General features: G+C 47.5%; 1 protein-coding gene and 1 long non-coding RNA gene across 3 annotated transcripts in view; one reads left to right on the forward strand and one right to left on the reverse strand.

Moving 5' to 3' along the window:
* ACVRL1 (activin A receptor like type 1) overlaps nucleotides 1–26,033 on the forward strand; it is a 52,285-nt gene that overhangs the window by 15,946 nt on the left and 10,306 nt on the right. For both annotated transcript variants that reach the window (XM_081181434.1, XM_081181435.1), the window contains exons 2-9: nucleotides 757–840; nucleotides 2,107–2,328; nucleotides 4,654–4,874; nucleotides 7,117–7,216; nucleotides 9,049–9,195; nucleotides 10,508–10,783; nucleotides 12,328–12,525; nucleotides 24,943–25,073. In XM_081181434.1, the coding sequence (XP_081037560.1) occupies nucleotides 762–840; nucleotides 2,107–2,328; nucleotides 4,654–4,874; nucleotides 7,117–7,216; nucleotides 9,049–9,195; nucleotides 10,508–10,783; nucleotides 12,328–12,525; nucleotides 24,943–25,073 (1,374 nt within the window). In that variant the 5' untranslated portion in view covers nucleotides 757–761. The remainder of the gene's footprint in view (nucleotides 1–756; nucleotides 841–2,106; nucleotides 2,329–4,653; nucleotides 4,875–7,116; nucleotides 7,217–9,048; nucleotides 9,196–10,507; nucleotides 10,784–12,327; nucleotides 12,526–24,942; nucleotides 25,074–26,033) is intronic.
* The window catches only part of LOC308580241, a 62,285-nt gene continuing 40,577 nt past the window's right edge, over nucleotides 4,326–26,033 (reverse strand). Inside the window, exons 2-3 of the long non-coding RNA XR_014004741.1 lie at nucleotides 5,391–5,575; nucleotides 4,326–4,867 (exon numbers count right to left, since the gene is read on the reverse strand). This is a non-coding gene — a long non-coding RNA (uncharacterized lncRNA). The remainder of the gene's footprint in view (nucleotides 4,868–5,390; nucleotides 5,576–26,033) is intronic.

The following is a 26,033-nucleotide window of genomic DNA, read 5'->3' on the forward strand; positions in this document are numbered from 1 at the left end:
CAAAATCCTACCATTTATTAATTTCTAGGATTTAGGGGGTACCACCCCCAAATCTATAAGTATGCAGTCTTACCTTGGAAGTCGAACAGAATCCGTTCCGGAAGTCCATTTGACTTCCAAAACGTTTGGAAACCAAAGCGCAGCTTCTGATTGGCTGCAGGTAGCTCCTGCAGCCAACCGGAATCTGCGGAAGCCCCATCAGACGTTTGGCTACCAAAAATAGTTCGCAAACTGGAACAGTCATTTCCGGGTTTGCGGCGTTCAGGAGCCAAAACGTTCACCTTGCAAGGCCTTTGGGATCCAAGGTACGCCTGTATAACACTATGGTCAGTGTTCCCCATCAGTTCAACAAGACTCAACTTCTCACACTAGGTCCTGAGAGATTAAGACTGTGGTCACCTCCCCTCCGTTTGGTTCCATGCCCCACATATTCTAGGGCAGACATCTGAAGGCAGCCCTGTTTAGGGAAGCTTTTAATGTTTGATGTATCACTGTATTTTAATATTTGGTTGGAAGCCGCCCAGAGTGGTTGGGGAAGCCCAGCCAGATAGGCGGGGTATAAATAAATTATTATTATTATTATTATTATTATTATTATTATTATTATTATTATTATTATTACTGAATACATTTGAAAATAGGTAAATGTATAAATCTCCATGTAGCATACCTTTGGTGAGACAAATGCTGTTATCCTATGTGTCTGAAATATTCTTCCAGGATCCCCTTCCTTAACTCATTCTGCCCTTTTTGTAGAGACAATGCGGCAAAGAGCTATCGCTGGCCTTTTCGTGGCCATCATGAGCCTCCCAAGAAACATGGAGGCGGCTGGAGGAAAAGGTGAGTGGGAGAAAGTTGTGTCGGGCAGAGTGGGGAGAGGCACAGACTTTAGCACTGGGACCACTTGCAAAAACAGCTGTTTGCCAAAGAGGCTGCTGTTTCTTAGAAACACTTAGCTTCAGGACCAGGCCTCACTGAAGCAGTGATCTGTTAGCCTGAGTAGCTACAGCTGCTAAGGATACCCCCCCAAATCAGCATATTTTATATTCAAGATCCTGTCCTTATTTTCAACAAAGATATGTTGGAGAGTATGTAGTAGATGGTCTTGCAGTCTCACCTGGGGGGAAACTGATCACACCTAGACTTTCTGAGTCTTAGCAAGGGTGCTCTATCAAGCGCTTGGTCCTACTGTATGTACCACTTTCATTGTTCCTGCCTCCGGGACCTTTTAAACAGAATACTGAGCATATTGTGGCTGTAGTGTTCTTTGGTTGGGCTAGGAGTATGGACAAGGGCGTAGGAAGGGAGGTGCGGTGGAGGCGACATGTCCCAGGTGCCATCTCGGGGGGTGGGGGACAAAATCCCCCCGCCGGGAGGATTGCACCGCCTCACTGCGATCGGACTTCGCCCCTGGAGGATTGCGCTGAAGTGACAGTCCAACAGGGCCCAGGCAAGAAACTGGGCTAGGTCAGGCACAGGGTAACAGGCAGGTTCCAGCAAGCAGCAATGTTGAATGTGGGGCAGGGTCCGGCAGCCTTTTGTCTCTGACGGGGTAACGGCCGGTCCTGATCCCCCGGTGACTCACCTCCCTGTCTCGCCTGAAGGTGAGCACCCCTCCTGCGAGTACTCAGGTCTCTCCTTCTCTCAGACCTCAGTCTCTGCAGCTCGGGAGATGTCGGTGGGTTACTAGACCCAGGGGCCGCCTCAGCCTCTCCTGACCCAACTGGTAGTGGAGCAGCTGTAAGTGAGGCAACGAGGTAATCCCCGCATCTGGAGCCAGGGCAGGCTCAGGCCCCTGACTCGGCTCAGCTGATGCTTGTTGCAGGGGAATTTTTACTAATGTGTATGCATTTTATGCACACTTTCCCTGAATTTTTACGTTTTTGTACATGTAATTTGGCTGGGGAACTGCATCCCAAAATTCAGAGACGTGTAGATTTCAAAGGCTAGCTGTGATTCAGTTTGCACATCTTGTTTTGGAAAATACAAATCAGGTAGGTTTGTGGCAAAATCTGAACCACGTTTCTCCATCATCCTTACTGGGCAGGGAAGAATCAAGGCTCAAACATCAGGGGGAAACGCTGTCCTTCTTTTGTCTTCCTGCAGATCTGGTGAACTGTGTGTGTGAACATCCAAACTGTCTCAATAGCACTTGTACAGGGAAGCTGTGTTTTGTGAGCAAGCATCTGACTGAGGGGGTAATGATCCACAAGAAAGGATGCTTTCAATCCATGTCCGAGTTCTGCAGAGGCTCCCACACGACAAATACTGCCATAATATGTTGCTCAACCGACCTGTGTAATTTGAATCGCACCATCCAGTTACCAGGTACAGCTATGCTTTCTCTTGCAGGGACCTAGCCTCGAGGATTATTACATAGCTGTCAACCGTCCCTTATTTGGCAGGAAAGCCCCATATCCCAGCGCTGTGTCCCGCTGCTGTCCCCAATTGATGATGTCCCTTACATTTCCCGGGTTTCAAAGGAAGCAGCTCCTCTCCCTCCTCCCTGCCAGCCAGGGAGGAGGGAGGCTCCAACTGTGTTGCTTGGCTGCGTTGCTCACCCAATAAGGAGTCTGAGAACGACTCGGGGGGTGGAGCTTGCATGCCTTGTGCCAGTCAAATCGGCCGCGTTGCCTGGGGACTCGCCTTTGCTCAGCGCTTCCCAGCGGAGAGGTGACGGTGGTTTTCCCTGCTGCATCCCCTTTGCCGGGTTGCTGCGCTGTGGGAACCACCGCTTGAGGCTTTGTTTGGCTACTGGCTGGGCTTTCTGCCTTTGGCTCGGAGGGGCTCAGAAGTTGAACATACCTGTGCTCGGAAAATCCCTTATTTTGGCTCCTGATCCCTTATTTTCAAGGCTGCTGGTCCCTTATTTTCAAATCTGTAAGTTGACAGCTATGGATTATTATTAGCTCCCATAGGTAGGAGATCCCACAGGTAGCAGCTGGATTGCCATTTGATTGGAGTGAATGTCTGTCGTCCATTGAAGGTGGGGAGCAGGAAAAAAACTTAAACACATAGCAGAGTTTCCAAAAAATAGACAAAGAGGTAATTGTACTTCATCCAGCAGAACTCGACTGATACAGAAGGTAAATGAACATAATGGTCACAAATCCAGGACATTCAGGATTGGCATGGTCCATAAAAATCCAGTTGCAGCAAAAAACAATAAAACATATAAATTGATAATAAGGCTTAACCTTAACACTAAGCATACAGAACAGAACACTAGAACAAAGAGGTAGAAAGTGATTGTCCTGGTCTTACTATTATAGTCAGTACGACCTTGACTGAAACATAACAGAACCAATTTAAACCAGCTATCTACAGCTTCCCAGAGAAATAACCCATCAGAAACCTTCTTCCTGTTTCTCTCACATAGAAATAAACCTTCTAGAACAGTCCTAAACTAATCAGAATAGGAAAGATCTCTACATATCAGATCAATACTTTCTGTACTAGGATGTAAGGAAGGGGAAGGTACATTTTACCACATGTGGTGGGATTACAAGAATATTTTTTTTAAAAAAAGGGAAATTATATACAGGGTGAGTCTTTTAAAAGAGGCCCCATGGAACATGTGTACTCTGTATCCATGGGGCCTCTTTTAAAGGACTCACCCTGTACAATGAATTGGGGGGGGGGGAATGTTTAAAATAACATTTGTTTTTAAAAAAACCAGAAGCTTTTTTTGTTAGCTATTTTAGGACAAGAGTTGCCAAAAGAAAAACGGACATTATATATGTATGCTACAACAGCAGCAAGAATATTAATGGCACAAAACTAGAAGGCCAGAAAGGATGCGGGTGGCGCTGTGGGTTAAACCACAGAGCCTAGGGCTTGCCAATCAGAAGGTCAGCAGTTCGAATCCCCGCGACGGGGTGAGCTCCCGTTGCTCGGTCCCTGCTCCTGCCAACCTAGCAATTCAAAAGCATGAAGTGCAAGTAGATAAATAGGTACCGCTCCGGCAGGAAGGTAAACGGTGTTTCCATGCGCTGCTCTGGTTCACCAGAAGCGGCATAGTCATGCTGGCCACATGATCCGGAAACTGTACGCCATCTCCCTCAGCCAATAAAGGAGATGAGCGCTGCAACCCCAGATTCAGTCACGACTGGACCTAATGGTCAGGGGTCCCTTTACCTTTACCTTTAGAAGACCAGAGAAGTACCATCAAAAGAACAAGGGCAAGAAAAGTTGATGAACTACGCAGAGTTAGCAAAGTTAACGGACAAACTACGTGAAAAGGACAATAGTGATTTTGAAAAAGAATGGGAACCCTTTACAATATATTTGCAGAAACAACAACAAAAATGGACTCATTGGCAGGATTTAAATAAACATTTACCATTTTACTTATAGAGGACAAGAAGTATAACAATATGATAACACAGTATTATATACAAACAGCAGAATGTATCATCTGATGTAATAAACCAGAAATGGAAGCTGAGGGAAGTCAACAGGGAGGGGGGAAATTGGAAAATGAATATTTTGTAACGATATTGGATATTTGTTATGAGAAAAGAAAATCAATTTTAAAAATTATTTTGAAATAATACTTTCTGTACTAAGAGATGAAAAGTGACAATGCCATGGGGACTCCTCACCATTAGAGAAGTGACAATAACTGAGTTCATTTCCTTTATTTCCAACCAGGTGAAGAAAATCAGCCTGAAGAAGAGAGTCCTTCTCTTGAGAACCTTCTCCTGATAACCCTGGTCCCCCTCTTGGCTTTTCTGGTTCTCGCTGCATTGGTGGGGCTGTTTGTATGGAAGGTGTTCCAGAGCCGGCAGAGACGGATACGGCTGAGGTCTGATGATCTGGAGGACATGGATTTCATACTGAAGGCATCCACGCTTGGTGACAGTACCTTAAAAGTAAGTACAGTCAAACCTCGGGTTACGGACGCTTCACGTTGCTTTTTTTTAGGTTACGGACACGTCAAAACCCAGAAGTACCAGAACGGGTTACTTCCGGGTTTCGGCGGTCGCGCATGCGCAGAAGCGCTAAATCGCTCTTTGTGCATGCGCCGAATTGCAACCCGCGCGTGCGCAGATGCGCCGCTGCGGGTTGCGAACATGCCTCCTGCATGGATCACGTTCGCAACCCAAGGATCCACTGTACTCAGTACAGTGGTACCTCGGGTTAAGAACTGAATTCGTTCTGGAGGTCCGTTCTTAACCTGAAACTGTTCTTAACCTGAAGCACCACTTTAGCTAATGGGGCCTCCCACTGCCGCCACACCACCGCCGCGCGATTTCTGTTCTCATCCTGAAGCAAAGGTCTTAACCCCGAGGTAATATTTCTGGGTTAGTGGAACCTGAAGCGTCTGTAACCCAAGGAACCACTGTAATAGCACCTCTGTCCCACCTGGCATTGGACTGCAAGCTCACCTGAAGTCCCTTGAGCTTCTGTGATCTCCCAGAATCTCGCTTTGCTGGTGGTGGTGGGCTGGTGAAAGGTTTTGGCTTCCTAGCTGCGCTTCAAACCAGGATCGGTGCCAGCAGCTCCCAGAATCCTTAGGGAAGAATCCTTTGAGCCCAAACTTTCCAGCAGGTCCTCTCACTGATGGATCCTCCTTTAAAAATAAATGCCTGGCGCTCTGATCTCTGCCGGGTATAGCTGGGAACAGCCGCCATTTGAGATTCCCACAATGACCCTGGAATTGATTCACCCCAGGGCATTGTGGGAAAGTTAAATGGCAGGTAGACCACCTGCTCAGAGTACAGGCAGTCCATTGCTGCATGGGCCTGTGACATTTCCCCTCATCCTGCGTTTCCTGTGGGAATTTAGTTCCCGTTTAGCCAGTGGCGTAGCGTGGGGGGGTGCAGGGGGGGCCGGCTGCACCGGGCGCAACATCTGGGGTTAGGGCAAATCCACGGGTTAGGGGGCGCAAATCCACGGGTTAGGGGGCGCAAATCCACGGGTTAGGGGGCGCAAATTACTTGCCTTGCCCCGGGTGCTGACAACCCACGCTACGCCACTGCGTTTAGCAGAGTTTTGCAGAAGACAGCCCTGGGTCCCACTCAGGAAGGCAATTAAAGGCATAACAAATAGAGAAACCTTCCAAGAAATGTGGACCCCCTTCTTTAACCAAAATCAAGACCTTCTTATACCAACCGCTCAATGTTCTCAGTGGATGGGTTACATAAAGTAATATGTTTGTTGAATGTGAAGTCTATATCTAGATACAATCAAACACCATTAGATTTACTGCTGGACGTTTAACAGTTATTGCATTTGTTTAAAAATCAATTTAAAAAATCAATTAAATTAAAAATTGTTTTTAAAAAGGCAGCCCTCGGTCGTTTGACACTTTAATTCTCTCTTCCCCACCTATAAAAACTATGCAAGACACTCTCTTTTTAAATTTAAATAACATATGACTTGATGTACTTGCACTGGCAGATTAAATACAGTGGTACCTCGGGTGAAGTACTTAATTCGTTCCAGAGGTCCGTACTTAACCTGAAACTGTTCTTAACCTGAAGCACCACTTTAGCTAATGGGGCCTCCTGCTGCTGCCGTGCTGCTGGAGCACGATTTCTGTTCTCATCCTGAAGCAAAGTTCTTAACCTGAAGCACTATTTCTGGGTTAGCGGAGTGTGTAACCTGAAGCGTATGTAACCTGAGGTACCACTGTATACAATTCAGGTAGGTGATTCTTAAGTTGCTAAAATATCTTACGTAGATTTGCATCTAAGACTGACTAACATTCACACACCGAATGGTACTCTAGTACTCTGAGGCAGGCAGCAACAAACCCGCTGCCCTAACTGTTAGGACTGTTCAACTAACTGCCATAACTATACCAACTGCCACAACTGCCCCAGAGTGTATGACGTCACAGAGTTCTACAGCGCCGGTTTTTGAAATCGGCGTTCTAGAGTAGAGCTTGTTTGGGACAAGAAAGGCAGATATTGAAAGCATTGAAATGATTCTCATGATTCTGATTATTTGATTCTTGATGCAATTTCAGCCGTAGATCTCTGGGTGGGTCTGTGACAAAAGTGCATTGAATACGGCTTGGTAGATCCTTGTTAGCTGTTGCCATTTCCCTGAAGTGTGTCTCGCTTGCCGTCCCTCTGTGTGTCACCGCTTTTTTCAAATTGCATTTAGAACCTGCTGAACGATGACTGCACCACCGGGAGCGGCTCTGGGCTCCCCTTCCTCGTCCAAAGAACCGTGGCTCGGCAGATCAGCCTGGTCGAATGCGTTGGTAAGCAGCAAGAAACCCGGTGTGCAAATTGTCACCAACCAGCGGCGTAGCGTGGGTTGTCAGCACCCGGGGCAAGGCAAGTAATTTGCACCCCCTAACCCCTAACCTGCCGCCACTGCCAGCTTCTTCTTGCTGCTGCCTGGTCTGGTCTGGTGTGGTTCTCTCCCGCGCTAAGCGCTGCACTGGGCGGCCGCTGCACTTTCCCTCCCCCAGATAGTCCCTCGCTCTCTCTCCGCACCGCACGCCTGGCACCCACCCCCTCCACAGTGGGCGGCGACCCAGCGGCTCGGATTCGCACAGCCAGCACTGCAGTGAGAGAGAGTGAGTGAGCCAGGTAGGGGCAGAGAGCTGCGAGTGCGAGCGCGCCCCCCCCCAGATGTTGCGCCCGGTGCGGCCCCCCCCCTGCACTCCCCACGCTACGCCACTGTCACCAACCGAGAACTTCCTAACGCGTGTGAAAACAAGATCATATTTTCCAGCTGTCTCCTAAACTCTGGACTCTCAAGCCATTCCTTTGCTCAGCATTGTGTGGAATTGCCATCACAAATAGCAAGCCCAAGAAAGGTGGTGTTGTTCACACAGATTGTGCAACCAGTCCTGTTTAGGGAAGTTTTTAAAGTTGGATGTTTTGTCGCTCTATTGTTATTATTATTAATATTCTGTTGGGAGCTGCCCAGAGTGGCTGGGGAAACCCAGCCAGATGGGCAGGGTAAAAATAATAATAATAATAATAATAATAATAATAATAATTATTATTATTATTATTATTATTATTATTATTATTATTATTATTATTATTATTTTATTTTCAATTTCTGTGACAAAACACACCTATGAATCAAACACCAGTATGGCTTCCAATGATTACCTTAAAGGTGAACTTAATTTGTTCATGTGTTCAAGGATGTTTGTTTTTTTAAGCAAACATTTTGAAAACAGTTCAAAAAACTCTTCCAGGGACTACAGGGAGAGACACGAGTTGCTGTCATCACAGTTGGGCTTCTACGCTTTTTACAGTGACTGAACTTGTACCTTCAGATCCACTTTATCCATCACTCATTTTGAGCGAGGAAAAATTGCATGTGTATTGACAGCAATAAGGAATCTTCTAAACGTTGTCTGTCTCTCATGCTCAGTTATGCAACTGTCACCCTTCCAGTTTTCGGTTGGGGACAGAAAATCCCATGCTCTAAGCCCAGATCCAATTAGCACAGTTGATATGACCACACCTTGTGCTGGCCTGTGGTTTTCTTCATGCTGTGCGAGACCTGTATTTTAGGGAAATGGACTGTCCAAGCAAAGGTTGCCAGTTTTGCAGATCACCATAAACCAGGTCAGCTTGAGAGATCTCCATTATTACCCTTTATTGGCCTTTATCTCGCTTTATTGGCCGAGGGAGCCGGCGTACAGCTTCCGGGTCATGTGGTCAGCATGACTAAGCTGCTTCTGGCAAACCAGAGCAGCGCACGGAAACACCGTTTACCTTCCCGCCAGAGTGGTACCTATTTATCTACTTGTACTTTGACATGCTTTTGAACTGCTAGGTTGGCAGGAGCAGGGACCAAGCAACGGGAGCTCGCCCCATCGCGGGATTCGAACCGCCGACCTTCTAATCGGCAAGTCCTAGGCTCTGTGGTTTAACCCACAGCGCCACCCATGTCCCTGATTAAGCAATATATACAATTAAAAAGACAACAATGGGTAAAAATTGGTAAAAGGAAAGATGTATGCTAACATTCTTTAGTGTATGTTTATGCACCAGCTCAGGATGATGAACCTAGATGGAGGTAAGCAAAACCTCATGTGAAAACTGTCACCCCCACCCCAAACAGGCAAAGGACGATATGGGGAGGTGTGGCGTGCTACATGGCATGGGGAAAATGTGGCGGTCAAGATCTTCTCGTCCCGGGATGAGCAGTCGTGGTTCCGTGAGACAGAGATCTACAACACAGTGCTGTTGAGGCATGACAACATCTTAGGTGAGCAGAAATGGGGCAGTTTTTCCAGAAATGTCTGCACAGATAAATCAGTATTGTCGATGTTTGTTTTTTTTAGCCAGAGTGCAGTTCCAACACCTTTATTTTTAAAAAAGCACTAAATATATATACAGTGGAACCTTGGTTCTTGAATGCCTTGGTACTCGAACATTTCGGCTCCCGAACGCTGAAAACCCAGAAGTAAGTGTTTTGGCTTTTGAACATTTTTCGGAAGCCAAATGTCTGGTGCAGCTGTCGGCTATTGTTTCTGGGCCACCTGTGCCATTCGGAAGCCGCGCCTTGGTTTTCGAACGTTTCAGAAGTCAAACAGACTTCGGGAATGGATTACATTCAAGAACCAAGGTACTACTGTATATAAAGTCTTCAAAATTTACAATCTCTGAATTTTGCCATTCATTTCACTAACCAAGTAACGTGTACAGAAATGAATATACTAGGGCAAAGTGCATAAAATGTGTGTGCTTGGGAAGATAACATACAGAAGTGCATTGTATTAGGGAAAAATATGAATGTGCTTTGCAATATGTATATATTGGGCAAAATCGCCACAAAAATCTGTATATTAGGAGAAATAAGCCCTAAAATCCTGGTGAATTTTAATAGGTGCTTTTGAAAATAGAGGTCACAAACCAGTACGGAAATGTTGAAAACTCCAGATTGGGAAAAATGAAGAACTAAGCAAAACCGCAACGGCAGTATTTGTCCATCCCTACCTCACATCTCCTTTATTTTCTCCTCCTTCTGCCTCTGTGCAGTCACAGATAGCAAACCTGGGAGATGCCTCTGTTTGGAATCGTGAAGGATGAGTTTGAGGCCTACTGCCCGTCAGAGCAGAGAATTGGGGATAATGGGCTGTGCGTCTAACAGCATAGCATCTATTCTCAGTTCACCAATGCCCTCCTTCAGTTTTTACTCTTGTCTGCTCCTCTGCAATCCCTTCCTAGTTATCCTAGCTCAGGGATAGGCAAACTCAGCCCTCCAGATGTTTTGGGACTACAACTCCCATCATCCCTGACCACTGGTCCTGTTAGCTAGGGGTGATGGGAGTTGTAGTCCCAAAACATCTGGAGGGCCGAATTTGCCTATGCCTGTCCTAGCTTCACCTTTTCCTGCTTCTCTCCCTTTCTCCTCCATCCTTCTTATTTCACATACCCCTCATTCTCACAACCCCCTCCTAAAATTTCCTTAGGGGAAAACAGGCAGCCATTTTGCATTTCTTTCTGAAGCACTTTGATCATTCATGCCCTTGTGTGGGGTCCACTCCTGATTTCTGCCCTCCTTCAACCGTCCGCAGGATTCATTGCCTCCGACATGACCTCCAGGAACTCCAGCACCCAGCTGTGGCTGATCACCCACTACCATGAGCACGGCTCCCTCTACGACTACCTTCAGCACACAGCACTGGATGTGGAGAGCTGCCTGCTCTTCGCCAACTCCATCATCTGCGGCCTCCTCCATCTCCATGTGGAGATCTTTGGTACCCAGGGCAAGCCAGCCATTGCTCACCGGGACCTAAAGAGTAGGAACATCTTAGTCAAGAACAACAAGCAGTGCTGCATCGCTGATCTGGGTAAGTAGACTTTAGGTGCTGAGGTGGGACACTGGAATGCTGGTCCAACCGTTGCTTAAGGAGTTAGGAAGCTTTTGAGGGGAAGAAGAGAGTCATGGGGAAGTCTGACTCTCGCATCTTCCAAATGATTAAAAAGAAAGGTAAAGGAGCCCTGGACGGTTAAGTCCAGTCAAAGGCGACTATGGGGTTGTGGTGCTCATCTCGCTTTCAGACCGAGGGAACCGGCATTTGTCCACAGGCAGCTTTCCGGGTCATGTGGCCAGCAGGACTAAACCGCTTCTGGTGCAACGGAAACCAGAGCGCATGGAAACACTATTTATCTTCCCACTGCAGTGGTACCTATTTATCTACTTGCACTGGTGTGCTTTCGAACTGCTAGGTTGGCAGGAGCAGGGACCGAGCAACGGAAGCTCAACCCGTCACAAGGATTGGAACCGCCGACCTTCTGATCGGCAAGCCCAAGACGCTCAGTGGTTTAGACCACAGCGCCACCCGCGTCCCCTTTCCAAGTGATTACACACAAGTGGGCACACAGAAAGCAGGCAGGTGGACTGCTAGCCAGGGGTGGAGCTACGTGCCCCGGCACCTGGAGGCGCGAGGGCAGAGCTAGCCGGCCCACGGGGTGGGGCTAGCCACCAGTACGGCAAGCGTGTGGGGGCACTGTTTGCCGCCTGCAGCGGCATCGTCCCTAGCGACCTGCCGCCCGTGCAGCAAACATCTGGGGGCACTGCCCACGCAGCGAGCGTGGGGGGGGGGTGTGGCATGGCGATGTCACCTGCTGTCATGACTGACATCCGGTGCACACCGAACCCGCCTTCCTCCGTCAGTGCTGCTATCCACTCCAAGCCAGAATAGAGGTGTGGTTTTCATGTAGGGATGTGAATAGTTGCTAGGTGAGGGTATATGTATTGGATATTATCCTTTCTTGTGTTTGTGAGTCCAGCAGAGTGCATCCCTTTGCAGCTTAAAAGGGAAGCTTAGATAGGCTAGTTTTAGCCTTTTAGTAATCCAGAGTGCTTTAAGGCAGACTGGGTTCTCCTGCTATCCCACCCGCCTTCCCCCTCCCTTAAAACAATAATCACACAAACAGTCTTGTAAAATTATAAAAACATTTACTCACTCAGAATACTTGTTGATGAGTAACACGTACAGCAGCTTTGTTCAGACAGGCTTAAAACGGTAATTCAGTTACTAGTACAGTGGTACCTCGGGTTACATACGCTTCAGGTTACATACGCTTCAGGTTACAGACTCCGCTAACCCAGAAATAGTGCTTCAGGTTAAGAACTTTGCTTCAGGATGAGAACAGAAATTGTGTTCCGGTGGCACGGCAGCAGCAGGAGGCCCCATGAGCTAAAGTGGTGCTTCAGGTTAAGAACAGCTTCAGGTTAAGAACAGACCTCCAGAACGAATTAAGTTCTTAACCCGAGGTACCACTGTATATGCTTTAGTCTTGGCATAAGTTGGCAGGATGTTGTAACAGGCTCATCAGTTGCCATCATAGACCAGCATTCTTCTAACCATTGGCCCTGTTTCTCCCTCAGGTCTGGCAGTCATGCATTCCCAGAGCAGCGACTACTTGGACATTGGCAACAACCCAAGGGTGGGCACAAAACGCTACATGGCGCCTGAAGTTTTAGATGAACAGATTCAAATGGACCGCTTTGAATCCTTTAAGAGGACCGACATTTGGGCATATGGCCTCGTCCTCTGGGAGATAGCCCGGAGAACTGTCGTTAACGGTAAGGAGACCATTATCTCAAGGTTCAAATATAATCAAGTTGGTTCGTCAATCCCACTCTTTTTATGATGGCCATAAATGACTTCTTTCCATCCAGAGATGGGAAACCTGTGGCTGTCCATATGTTGTTGGGACTGCTGGCTCCTCAGCCTTGTCCTAAGCCATAGCGTGTGGCTCGTTTTCCAAGCTTTTCTCTAAAAGTGTGCTAAGCATTTTTAACCAGTTCATTAACCAAAAGGGTTCCCGGAGTGGCTTACATCAGATCAGGAAAAGCAGTAACCGTCCCTGCTGTCTTATTAGATCAGGGACTCGGCTATACAGCTGCAAATCAAACCTTTTAAGTGTGTTGTAAGGTGCGTTATACAAATATGACACTAGATGGCAATGGTGAGCTATGGCACATTCAATGTATTTTTCAAAGTGTTTTTTGGTTTTTTTAAGCATTCTCACAACGTTTTTTATATGTGTCTAGATTCCTCCCAGGACATCCAAAGTCCCATCTGGACTCCCCCCACCCCGCCAGCAAATACCTCTGGAACGTTCTGTCTCCATCCCATAGCAAGTGACCATGTGCATTTTACCATTCTATGCAGTGCTCAGCTTCTGGTACGATGCCTCTCTCCTCTATAGGAGGAAGCATGCCTCTGAACATCAGTGGCTGAGACTCAGAAGTGTGGAGAATGCTGTTTGTGGGTTTCTCATAGGGGTACCCGGTTCTTGAGCTCTATGGGTCTTCATCTGTCCCTGGCCAGAGTCACGTGGAGTGCTGTGCGCCCGGCTTTGCAATCTCCAATGATCAGCTGAATGTTGGCATTTTGCAAGCTGTGGCTTTTCCTGCACGGTTTTATTTCAAACCGTGCGGGCAAAAAACAGTCGTCGTTGTCCGCCCCCCGCCCCCGAATCATGCTGACATGTGATTGAAAGGTGGGTGGGTCAGGGAGATCAAGATCTGGCTCCCCTAGCCAGATCCAGTTTCCCGCCCCTGCTGTAACATCTCACGCAGCCAGCCTGTCTAAATTGTCAATTTAGGATTGAAAATAGCAGCTGCAGCCAGAGAATTCAAAGGGGAGGACAGCCGTACACCACCATCTCCTTTTGCATTTGGCTCCCTGCGCAGAAATAATCACTAATCAGGCTTGTTAATGCGAAGGCTTTCGGCTGGTCTAGTTGGATGGAGGCTTCTCTTTTATTTTCCTTTTCCACGCGAGTGATTAGCTGTAAATTATAAACACTGTAATCTAGTGTCAGCGCCAGGCTTACTGATTAAAGGGACCATTAGACTCAATCAGCACTTTGTTTGTTCAGCTCTGATTAGGAAACAAGCAGCATCGCAGCTCACCCTGGCAAAGGGCCACGTCCATGGAACTTTTACTATCCCCCAGCCAGTCCTGCAGAGGAATCGCAGCAAAGCCATTCCTGTCTTCATAAGGATGCAGAGGCCTCCGAGAAACGGCTCCTTGTCCTGTTTCTCCCTGTATGCATGCATGTAGGAAAGAGGCCAGAACCTGATCTTCGCTAGGGAGCTTTGCAGGGCGAATATGGTGCTGTGCAATTCTCATACCCTCCGACATTTCTCCGAAGGAAATAGGGACATCCTATTCCATACCCTCCAACATTTCTCCAGTGAAAGTTTTGTTGTTTAGTCGTGTCCGACTCTTCGTGACCAGAGCACGCCAGGCACTCCTGTCTTCCACTGCCTCCCGCAGTTTGGTCAAACTCATGCTGGTCGCTTCGAGAACACTGTCCAACCATTTCGTCCTCTGTCGTCCCCTTCTCCTTGTGCCCTCCATCTTTCCCAGCATCAGGGTCTTTCCCAGGGAGTCTTCTCTTCTCATGAGGTGGCCAAAGTATTGGAGCCTCAGCTTCACGATCTGTCCTTCCAGTGAGCACTCAGGGCTGATTTCCTTAAGAATGGATAGGTTTGTTCTTCTTGCAGTCCATGGGACTCTCAAGAGTATCCTCCAGCACCATAGTTCAAAAGCATCAATTCTTCAGTGATCAGCCTTCTTTATGGTCCAGCTCTCACTTCCATACATCACTACTAGGAAAACCATAGCTTTAACTATACGGACCTTTGTCAGCAAGCTGATGTCTCTGCTTTTAACGTCCTAAGGAAAAGCGGGACATTCCAGGATCAAATCAGAAACCTGGATGGCTTCCGTAAATCCAGTACTGTGCCTGGAAAACAGGGACACTTGGAGGGTTTGCTGAATTTTGCAGTGCATGCAGGTTCCCTGTAAATTGCTTGGAATGATGTAGACCGAGATCTGGTGCGGCTGCTATTTAGTCTTCATGCAGGGAAGAACAGAGTAAAAAAGTAAGGAAATGCCAAATGAGAGACAATGTACTACTGGTGAGAGAGATGGGTTAGGACTGGGGAGACCTGAGTTCTGATCTCCACCCCCAGGCATGGAAGTTATTTTGGGCAGCTTCTAGGCTAGTTGTTTATTGAGCATTCTTCCAGATAGATTTGTGTGGTGGTTACACAACATTGTCAGCTAGGGGTTGTTGTTCTGCACTTTACAGCACAGTTTTCCATCATTTTCCGTATATTAATTGCACTGGAAGGTGCTAGATAACAGCGAGATCTTGTACAACTCAGAAAACCCATCTGGAACCATCTTAGATGAGTGTTATGTACTGAGTTGAATAGGATCCAAACTGCAGCAGTCTGATTGGTCCTAGAACAATAGGATCCAAATTGCAGCAGTCTGATTGGTCCTAGAACAATAGGATTCAGAATGCAGCAGTCTGATTGGTCCAAGAACAATGCAGCAGTATGATTGGTTGGCAGGAACCACCCAATCATGCTCCAGATATAAGTGAATCCACAACCTGATTGGCTTACAGTAGAATTCCAGAATTAACCAATCATGTGCAGCCCATTGTGTAAATAATGTATATAAAGCAGATACTTTGAGGGGACATTCATTCATTCCTCCTCACCACTATGAGCTGAATAAAGAGCATGAAATCACTTTGCGACTCTGAGTATATTTCAATGAGCCTGGGCCAATCATTTTTTCATAGCCTAACATACTTCACAAGGTTGTTAGGAGGATAAACTGTGGGTTGAGGGAGACCCGTGTGCCCTGCCCTGTGCTCTTTGGAGAAAGGAGCTACATTATTTATTATTAGTAATAATAAACCCATCCCGATCTCTTGCCCATAGAGAAGGTATTGGAGGCACAGTCTGCCTGATACTAAGGTCCAAGATTCAGAACCATGCGTCCTGAGAACATGACGTTTAGCTTGTTCCTGTGGCTTGGATTCTTCTCAGTTTACAATGATGCCAGCCAGGATTCACCCTGACCTTTCCCAGTGGGGAATTTCTATTACAGGTGAAGCAGCAGTTTGCTAATTCTCAGCCCTACCTGCCCCCAGAAATGAGAGGCTGAAAAGAAAACACTTGTTAATTAAAAAGCAAAAAGAACCTCCTAGTCAAAGCACAGATTGGCCGGGCTAATCCTATATCTCTCTTTTGGAATAGGCACTGCCCATTAATAAGCCTATTATATTCACAGTGCAGGACCTTAATTGGATGCCTGTTAACTGTTAAGTGCCTAATGTGGCTATATGCCTGCACACATATGCCGGCAGAAACACACACAATCTCTATCAAATGTGGAGTCCTATACAAAAAATATAGAGAAATTGTTGCTTGCTTTGATTACTGCTTTGATGGGCCTGATCATCCACTGCCTTGATAGTTCTTTTTTTTTAGTTATATCAAGGCACAGTGTGACATTTCACTGGGCATTGGGGCAATCAGTATTTAAGAAACCCAGAAAACACCATGTCAGCGAGCCCCAAATGGTTAAGTCTCCAGTGCTAAAGACATATGGAGCCAATTAGCATTGGAATGGATTAACAAACAAAAGACCAGCTGCCAGAGGTTCTAGGTGAGAGGAGATTTTGGCCACCAGGTGGCGCCAAAGGCACAAGGCTTTGGGAACAATGAACCCCTTGGCAACCCCTTGAAAATGCGGTAACTTGTCAGAGTTGGAGACTAGTTTGAGCTTTGAGGGGGGGTGGCTGTATCCTGGTCAGCCTCACAGGACCATTAGCCCAGGTGAAACTTCCTGCTGAGTTCTGCAACCAAATCCTTTTTTAATGGGGTTTTGTAAGCTTAGAAAAAAAGGGTGTCGCCTTCTTCTTTGGCGATCACTCGTGGCCAAGTAAGATTGTCTTCCATAAATACGGTTTTATTAATGAGTCCGTAAGTGACTGTGGAGGCCAATTCTGGATCCACACGTCTTTCCACAGTGGCAACATAGGTTTCCGGGTGGGAGCTGATCACGGTGAGGGTTTGCCAAGCGTGTCTTCCTCTTGGCACGTTTTTTCCCTTTGTCCTGGGTTCGAGCGTCTTCAAAGTCCATGACACCTTTGGTAAAGGCTGTTCTCCAACTGGAGCGCTTGCAGGCCAGTGTTTCCCAGTTGTCGGTGTTTATACTACATTTTTAAATATTTGCCTTGAGAGAGTCTTTAAACCTCGTTTGTTGACCACCAGCATTAGGCTTTCCATATTTAAATTCGGAATAGAGTACAGTGGTACCTCGGGTTACATACGCTTCAGGTTACAGACGCTTCAGGGTACAGACTCCACTAACCCAGAAATTGTACCTCGTGTTAAGAGCTTTGCTTCAGGATGAGAACAGAAATCATGTGGTGGCAGTGGGAGGCCCCATTAGCTAAAGTGGTGCTTCAGGTTAAGAACAGTTTCAGGTTAAGAACGGACCTCCAGAACAAATTAAGTTCTTAACCCGAGGTACCACTGTAGTTGTTTTGGGAGAGGATAATCAGGCTTCTTCCGCCCAAAGATATCTTGGGATATGTCAGTCTATATAGCAGAGCTTTCCAAACTTTTCATGTTGGTGGTGACACACTTTTTTAGACATGCATCATTTCACAACACAGTAATTCAGTTTTACTAGCAAAACAGGTGTTAAACTAACCCTTTTCCAGCCCTGGGAGGAGTGTGGGGAGCATTTGCAGGACACACCTACACACTGCAGCCGACACACTAATGTGGCAGCAAACCTTTTCACCACTGTCCCTCAGACCTTGTGGGGGGCCGGACTATATTTTGCAAAGAAAAAAAATTATGTAAGAGCACCACGAGCCTCGGTGACTGCTTACCTGTGTCTTGCGAGCGGCAGGGGCTGGCGGTGGCAGCGGAGGGACAATGAGCAGCATGTGAAAGGGCTTAAAATGGTGGCCTCTCAAGCGCTGCTGCTGCTGGCACCAACAAAGCCCAGCCGCCTTCCTCCTCTAGGCAGGGCGGGGAGAAGCCAGGAGGAGAGAGGGAAGAGGCACTGCCGCCGCCGCTGCCATGTGAAGGAGTGGGAGGGAGAGGGAAAGAACGAGCACACTGGGGATCCACGTGGCGATTCCCGGACTGTCCGTGGGCCGGATCCAGAAGGCAATTGGGCCTGATCCGGCCTGTGGACCTTAGTTTGCATAGGTAAAGGTTAAGGGACCCCTGACCATTAGGTCCAGTCGTGACCAACTCTGTGGTTGCGGCGCTCATCTTGCTTTATTGGCCGAGGGAGCCAGCGTACAGCTTCTGGGTCATGTGGCCAGCATGACTAAGCCGCTTCTGGCGAACCAGAGCAGAGCACGGAAACGCCATTTACCTTCCCGCCGGAGTGGTACCTATTGATCTACTTGCACTTTGACGTTCTTTCGAACTGCTTGGTTGGCAGGAGCAGGGACTGAGCAACAGGAGCTCACCCCGTTGCGGGGATTCGAACCGCCGACCTTCTGATCGGCAAGTCCTAGTCTCTGTGGTTTAACCCACAGCGCCACCCGCGTCCCTCCTTAGTTTGCCTACCCATGCAATAATGTGTCACAACACACAGTTTGGAAAGCGCCAGTCTTTAGCCTGACATTTTCTTGGAATCCAGAAATGCCCCACTTCTCAGCGTTTCAGATCTGGATTTCCTGCTGCCAAACAAACCACCCGTATTGTCAAATTTGGCTAGGGTGTGTGCAAATAGCAAAAGACTGTAATTTTGCACCCGCCAGCCATTGATTATTCCATGGCTTAATATCACAATTTGTCACTGCCTGCAGTAGATTACATGGACATGTTTTCCCCGTGATATAGGAACAAGATTAAAATATCAGTGCCATCAGCAATCACTGTGACAAGCTTACACCCAGCCAAGTTCAAAGCAGCTCTTTACAACTGCTGTAGCCCTTTATGACCTTTTCCCTGCTAGTAGTTCTCAAAATTGTGTTTGTTTGTTTTTGGAACTAAGAGGCATTCTGGTGATAAGGACCTTAGAATTCTCATGAAACATTACTGCCACTGTTCACCATTTGTCTGTATCTTTTCTACACCCCTGTCCATCAAACACCACTCAAAACTATTTCATAATGCTTCTTTTCCAACATGCATTTCAGATAAAGGCCTCAGAAACACATGTTGAAAAAGCAACATTATGAAGTCATCAGAGTGGTCCTACGCCACATGTTCAATATCCATCCATCTGCAAATGGGCTTGAGCTGTGACGTTGTACCCATCCATCAAGAATACAGCAAGGTTTTTTTCATGTTAGGGTTCACATTGGCTGCCATGGTATAGACACTGCTCAACAGAGGTTCTCTCGGGATTCCTGTAAATCTTATCTGTCCAAAAATTACAGTGCTGCTCTTTGTCCGACAACTTTTAAGAGCAGCTCACAAATTACAGAACAGTTTTGCATCCAGATCTAAAATAATGCAAAAGAGTAATACAGTGGTACCTCGGGTTACAGACGCTTCAGGTTACAGACTCCGCTAACCCAGAAATAGTACCTCGGGTTAAGAACTTTGCTTCAGGATGAGAACAGAAATCGTGCAGCAGCGGCGCGGTGGCAGCGGGAGGCCCCATTAGCTAAAGTGGTGCTTCAGATTAAGAACAGTTTCAGGTTAAGAACGGACCTCCAGAACAAATTAAGTTCTTAACCCGAGGTACCACTGTAAAAACAGCAGAAATAATCTGAGGCACCACTTTAAAACCAGCTGGCTGATATGCTGGAATGCCTGCACTGGCGGGGGCGCACAGCCCCCGGCACCATCAGGGAGAGGGGTACCAATGCGGCCACCCCAGACATGCACCACGCACCCCCACACACACACTGCACCAGGAGCATGCAGCTTCGCCACTGAATCCCTGTGCAAATAAAAACATTGCCCGGCACTGGGAAGTTGTGAGGTGTGTGGCATCGGGCAATTCCCCCTGGGAAAGATTTTCCAAATGTGGTGTTCCACTCATGGAAGGCTCTTTCTCTCCAGTCACCACACACCTAACTTCAGGCTGTCGGGAGTCTCAAGAAGGGTCTCTGATGATGATAACATTCAGGGGAACCTAAGTTCCAAGGTATTTAGGGATTTTAAGATCAGCACCAGGACTTTTAATCGTGCCTACAAATGGAACCACAGCCAGTGAACTTATTTAAAGATTAGAAAGATATGGTCTCTACAGCCAATCCCATTTCAAAGCCTTTTGTTGTTATTGTTGTTTGGTCGTTTAGTCGTGTCTGACTTTTCGTGACCCCATGGACCAGAGCACGCCAGGCACTCCTGTCTTCCACTGCCTCCCGCAGTTTGGTCAAACTCATGCTGGTAGCTTCGAGAACACTGTCCAACCATCTCGTCCTCTGTCGTCCCCTTCTCCTTGTGCCCTCCATCTTTCCCAACATCAGGGTCTTTTCCAGGGAGTCTTCTCTTCTCATGAGGTGGCCAAAGTATTGGAGCCTCAGCTTCAGGATCTGTCCTTCCAGTGTGCACTCAGGGCTGATTTCCTTCAGAATGGAGAGGTTTGATCTTCTTGCAGTCCATGGGACTCTCAAGAGTCTCCTCCAGCACCGTAATTCAAAAGCATCAATTCTTCGGTGATCAGCCTTGTTTTTGGTCCAGCTCTCACTTCCATACATCACTACTGGGAAAACCATAGTTTTAAAGCCTTGTGGTTCCATTTTCAACTACAGCCGTACCTTGGTTCTCAAACGCCTTGGTACTCGTATGTTTTGGCTCCTGAATGCCGAAAACCCAGAAGTGAGTGTTCCGGTTTTCGAATATTCTTTGGAACCCGAATGTCCAATGTGGCTTCCGATTGCGTGGAGGAAGCTCCTGCAGCCAATCGGAAGCTGCGCCTTGGTTTTTGAACGTTTTTGTAAGTCAAACGGACTTCCAGAATGGATTACGTTCGGGAACCAAGGTACAACTGTATATGTTTCCACTCAGTCTTCAAATATCCCAGAGTGGCTGGAGAGGCCCGGCCAGATGGGCAGGGTATAAGTAATAAATGATGATGATGATGATGATGATGATGATGGAAAGCACATTGCAGTAGTCTAGCGTAGATTACCATGGCTGGTGGATGCACTTGATTGTGTTTAATGAGAGGCATACACACGTTTGGCTCATAGGGCATGTATCAATGTGATGGGTTTGCGCCATCAACAATACGACTGTTCTTCGGCAATCGCGCCATTTCTTCTTGTGCTGAGTTCAGCACTATGACATTTTTGAACAAATTGCCCATTCCCCCTCTCTTACCAAACTCGTCAGCTTCATTGGCAATTATCTTATGCTGGCTATGCTATTCCACTGAATGTATTAAGTAAACCAGAAAAATGCGAATGGAATTGATTACAATGTGCCAAAAACATGCAGTTATCTTGCTTGCCATAGCTTTGAAATTTCCTGATATCCTTGCATCAAAAACGTCAGTGCATTGCAAAATGAGGGTGCTGACTAGCTGATCACAGTGCAAGGCTGGAGCATCTCAGCTTCCCTTGATCTGTGAATAAAGTCTTCAGGCCATCTTCAAGATCTTAATGCTTGCTTTCTTTCTTTTTAAAAATTTAAATACTGTATTTATTTTCATGGTACAGAAGATCGATTTTGAGAAAACAATTGTTACAGCAATTGTTGTCCTGATAAAATTATAGACTTTTATCATGCCACGTGTTAAAGTTTCATTTAAGAACTCTTAAGAGATCATGCCAGGGACGCGGGTGGCGCTGTGGGTTAAACCACAGAGCCTAGGACTTGCCAATCAGAAGGTTGGCGACGGGGTGAGCTCCCATTGCTCGGTCCCTGCTCCTGCCAACCTAGCAGTACGAAAGCACGTCAAAGTGCAAGTAGATAAATAGGTAGATAGATAAATAGGTACCACGGCGTTTCCGTGTGCTGCTCTGGTTCGCCAGAAGCAGCTTAGTCATGCTGGCCACAGGACTCGGAAGCTGTACGCAGGCTCCCTCGGCCAATAAAGCGAGATGAGCGCCGCAATCACAGAGTCAGCCGCAAGTGGACCTAATGGTCAGGGGTCCTTTAAGAGATCATGCCACATTTTCCCATGAGTGCTGGGTGGATTCCTGCCACAGTCTGAACAATTTATGTATTCAATAAACATTTGCCATATGTTATAAAAGGAATTTGGTTATGCTTGCCCTTTGCCGCTCTCACCTGACATGTTAGTTTCTCAGCTAATGCTATTGACCATACTCTGTTATACCAAGAATCAATGTTCAACCCATGACTGGTTTTCCAACATCTGGCTATCTCCATATGAGCAGCAGTCAGTAGAAAGGCTGAAAGGTCATCTTCAGGATAATTATGAGCAGACACGGTCCTGGTGCTTTCTAAAATGTGCATGGGCTCTTCTTTCTCAAAGTAACGCTACATACCTGATGATGCTGTACATGCGCCGCAGGTAGCAACAGAAAATATATCTGCTTGAACCCCTGCTCCCCACAAATCATTGCCCGTCTGTTTCAGGCTTTGAAAATCATCTCACAAAATCACAGCTAGTTTCTGGTAGGGCAGCAGGCATGGAGACCAACAGCAGGTGGCGCCAAAGCCAATGACAGGTGAAGCCATCCTAATTCTAGTCCCGTTCCCCCCTCCTTCTCTTTGCTGAGTTCCACAAGAAGCAACATTGAGACGGAGGAGGAGGAGGAGGAGGAGGAGGAGGAGGAGGAATGTGATAGGCATTGCTGCCCTCTCCACTGCTTGTTAGAAAAATGCAGGTAGGTGAGGCCTGTCTGAGGCCGCCAGACTGAGGTTGGTGGGGCACTTCCCCAGTCAGCCACAGGGGTCAGCAAACTTTTTCAGCAGAGGGCAGGTCTCCACTGTCCCTCAGACCTTGTGGGGGGCCGAACTATAAAAAAAATAATGAACGAATTCCTATGCCCCACAAATAACCCAGAGATGCATTTTAAATAAAAGCACACATTCTGCTCATATAAAAACACGCTGGTTTCCGAACCGTCCACGGGCCAAATTTAGAAGGCGATTGGGCCGGATCCAGCCCCCGGGCCTTAGTTTGCCTACCCACGGCCTAGTGGAACAGCCTGCACTGTGAAAGATACAAACAAGCTGCTGTCACCCACTTCTCACTGTCTCTAATATTAAAAGGTAAAGGGACCCCTGACCGTTAGATCCAGTCGTGGCCGACTCTGGGGTTTCGGCGCTCATCTCGCTTTATTGGCTGAGGGAGCCGGCGTACAGCTTCCGGGTCATGTGGCCAGCATGACTACGCCGCTCCTGGCGAACCAGAGCAGCACACAGAAATGCCATTTACCTTCCCGCCGGAGTGGCACCTATTTATCTACTTGCACTGGTGTGCTTTCGAACTGCTAGGTTGGCAGGAGCAGGGACTGAGCAACGGGAGCTCACCCCATCGTGGGGATTCAGACCGCCGACCTTCTGATCAGCAAATCCTAGGCTCTGTAATATAACCCACATCGCCACCCGCATCCCGTCTCTAATATAATGGCCACCAAAAACTTAACGGAGGCATATCAGAACATTCAGGGTCTTACTACTTTATCAGATCCCTTTATGTTTCAAACAGAATTTGTGTGGAGCTGATAGCATGCTTTGTAGATTCCCACAGGATGGGGCAGTGCTGGGATAAAGAGCTGCTAAGCAGGGTTAGGCAACCTAAGGCCCGTGGGCCAGATGCGGCCCAATCGCCTTCTCAGTCCGGCCCGCGGACGGTCCGGGAATCAGCGTGTTTTTACATGCATAGAATGTGTCCTTTTATTTAAAATGCATCTCTGGGTTATTTGTGGGGCATAGGAATTCGTTCATTTTCCCCAAAAAAATATAGTCGGGCCCCCCACAAGGTCTGAGGGAATGTGGACCGGCCCCCTGCTGAAAAAGGTTGCTGACCCCTGAGCTAAAGCTTTGTCCCCCCTTAAGGTCTGCATGCCTTTAGCCATCAACATGACACAAGTTCCTAACTTCGCCGGGGTTTTCAAAACACAGGAAATGATTTGAAGCGCTTTACTTGTTTCTCAAAACACTTTTGACAGCTGCCGAAAGGAACAGCAGCCAGATAGGTTCGGTATAACTTTTCCCAGGCAACATTAGCAAACGTATTGTTTTTAAATTGCACAATTGACTAGCATCCTTAATATGCTGACAGATGAAACACTCATCATTGCTGTAAATAATATTTCTGTGGATTAAGGCTTTCCATGCTGAAATGGTGATGACAGGAAGGGGGAGGGTTTCAGTGAGGTCATGTATATTTCAAGGGGCCTCTAGAGGTATAGTGTATCTCCATACCCCCTGCTGAATTATTCTCGGTGGAGAAAAAAACCAAGTTTCAGAAATGTGCCTTCCTTCCAACATTCTCTCATATGGAAGAAAGTAAAGAGATTCACTTAGAGACACCATCACTGCAACTACAGCTAAACCTGTCCTGTGTTCCTAGTGACACCATTGTCTAGTGTGATAGACTCCTTTTGCATGTATCCCCCAGCCAGATTGCAGACCATTTCCCCATAGAAGTGAAAGGGAAATGGAGCCTTCTGTTTGGATCAACATATCCCTCTGTCTAGGGACGCAGGTGGCGCTGTGGGTTAAACCACAGAGCCTAGGACCAGCCGATCAGAAGGTCGGCTTTTCGAATCCCCGCGACGGGATGAGCTCCCGTTGCTCCGTCCCTGCTCCTGCCAACCTAGCAGTTCGAAAGCACGTCACAGTGCAAGTAGATAAATAGGTACCACTCCAGAGGGAAGGTAAACAGCGTTTCCGTGCGCTGCTCTGGTTCGCCAGAAGCGGCTTAGTCATGCTGGCCACGTGATCCGGAAGCTGTACGCCGGCTCCCTCGGCCAATAAAGCAAGATGAGTGCCGCAACCCCAGAGTCAGTCATGACTGGACCTAAGTTCAGGGGTCCCTTTACCTTATCCCTCTGTCTGCAAATCCTCACCCTGTGTGCCATTTCTTGCTCGTTCTCAAGTTTAGCTTTGGGCCTGCAGCACACCAAGGTACATATTGCACACATTTGCAGATGAGTTAGACAGTCTGGTGTACAGCAACATGGATGGAATGCCCTATAGATCTGCACACCCTGACCTCAAACATCTCTCCCTCTCCCTCCCTCCCTGTTGCTCCATCTTTTCATATCGCAGGGATTGTCGAAGATTACAAGCCTCCTTTCTTTGACATGGTGCCAATTGATCCCAGCTTTGACGATATGAAGAAAGTGGTTTGCATCGACCAGCAGACGCCCACCATTCCAAATCGGTTGTACTCAGACGTGGTGAGTGATACAGCGTGAAGACTCGCTTTGTTCTAAGTAGGGAGGGTCTCTATGCAGCCAAGGAGAGGAGACCAGTGAGCCAGGTCTCTATCTCTTCCCCTGTCCTCCACCTTATAAGGAAACAAGGAGAGCGTTTGACATCATAGCTGGATGTGAACTGGGCTTCCATGTCAAATCAAGGGACCCAGCCCTAGGGGAAACTGAGCGGCACCTTCTGTGCCCAGAGAGAAAGGATGTTCATAACATCTAAGATGTCAGTCGGCAGCCTCGGGTCACATCTACACCATACATTTAATTATTATTATTATTTATTTATTTATTTATTTATTTATTTATTTGTACCCCACTCATCTGGCTGGGTTTCCCCAGCCACTCTGGGCGGCTTCCACAGAAGCCAAAAATACACTAAAATGTCACACATTAAAAACTTCCCTGAACAGGGCTGCCTTCAGATGTCTTCTGAATGTCAGGTAGTTGTTTATCGCTTTGACATCTGATGGGAGGGCGTTCCACAGGGCGGGTACCACTACCGAGAAGGCCCTCTGCCTGGTTCCCTGTAGCTATGCTTCTCGCAGTGAGGGAACCGCCAGAAGGCCCTCGGCACTGGACCTCAGCGTCAGGGCAGAACGATGGGGGTGGAGACGCTCCTTCAGGTATACTGGGCCGAGGCCGTTTAGGGCTTTAAAGGTCAACACCAACACTTTGAATTATGCTCGGAAACGTACTGGGAGCCAATATAGGTCTTTCATGTGGTCTCGCCGGCTGCCCCCAGTCACCAGTCTAGCTGCTGCATTCTGGATTAGTTGTAGTTTCTGGGTCACCTTCAAAGGTAGCCCCACGTAGAGCGCATTGCAGTAGTCCAAGCGGGAGATAACTAGAGCATGCACCACTCTGGCGAGACAGTCTGCGGGCTGATAGGGTCTCAGCATGTATACCAGGTGGAGTTGGTAGACAGCTGCC

Source organism: Podarcis bocagei, assembly GCF_964188305.1.
Source record: "Podarcis bocagei genome assembly, chromosome: 2".
NCBI classification, from domain to species: Eukaryota; Metazoa; Chordata; class Lepidosauria; order Squamata; family Lacertidae; genus Podarcis; species Podarcis bocagei.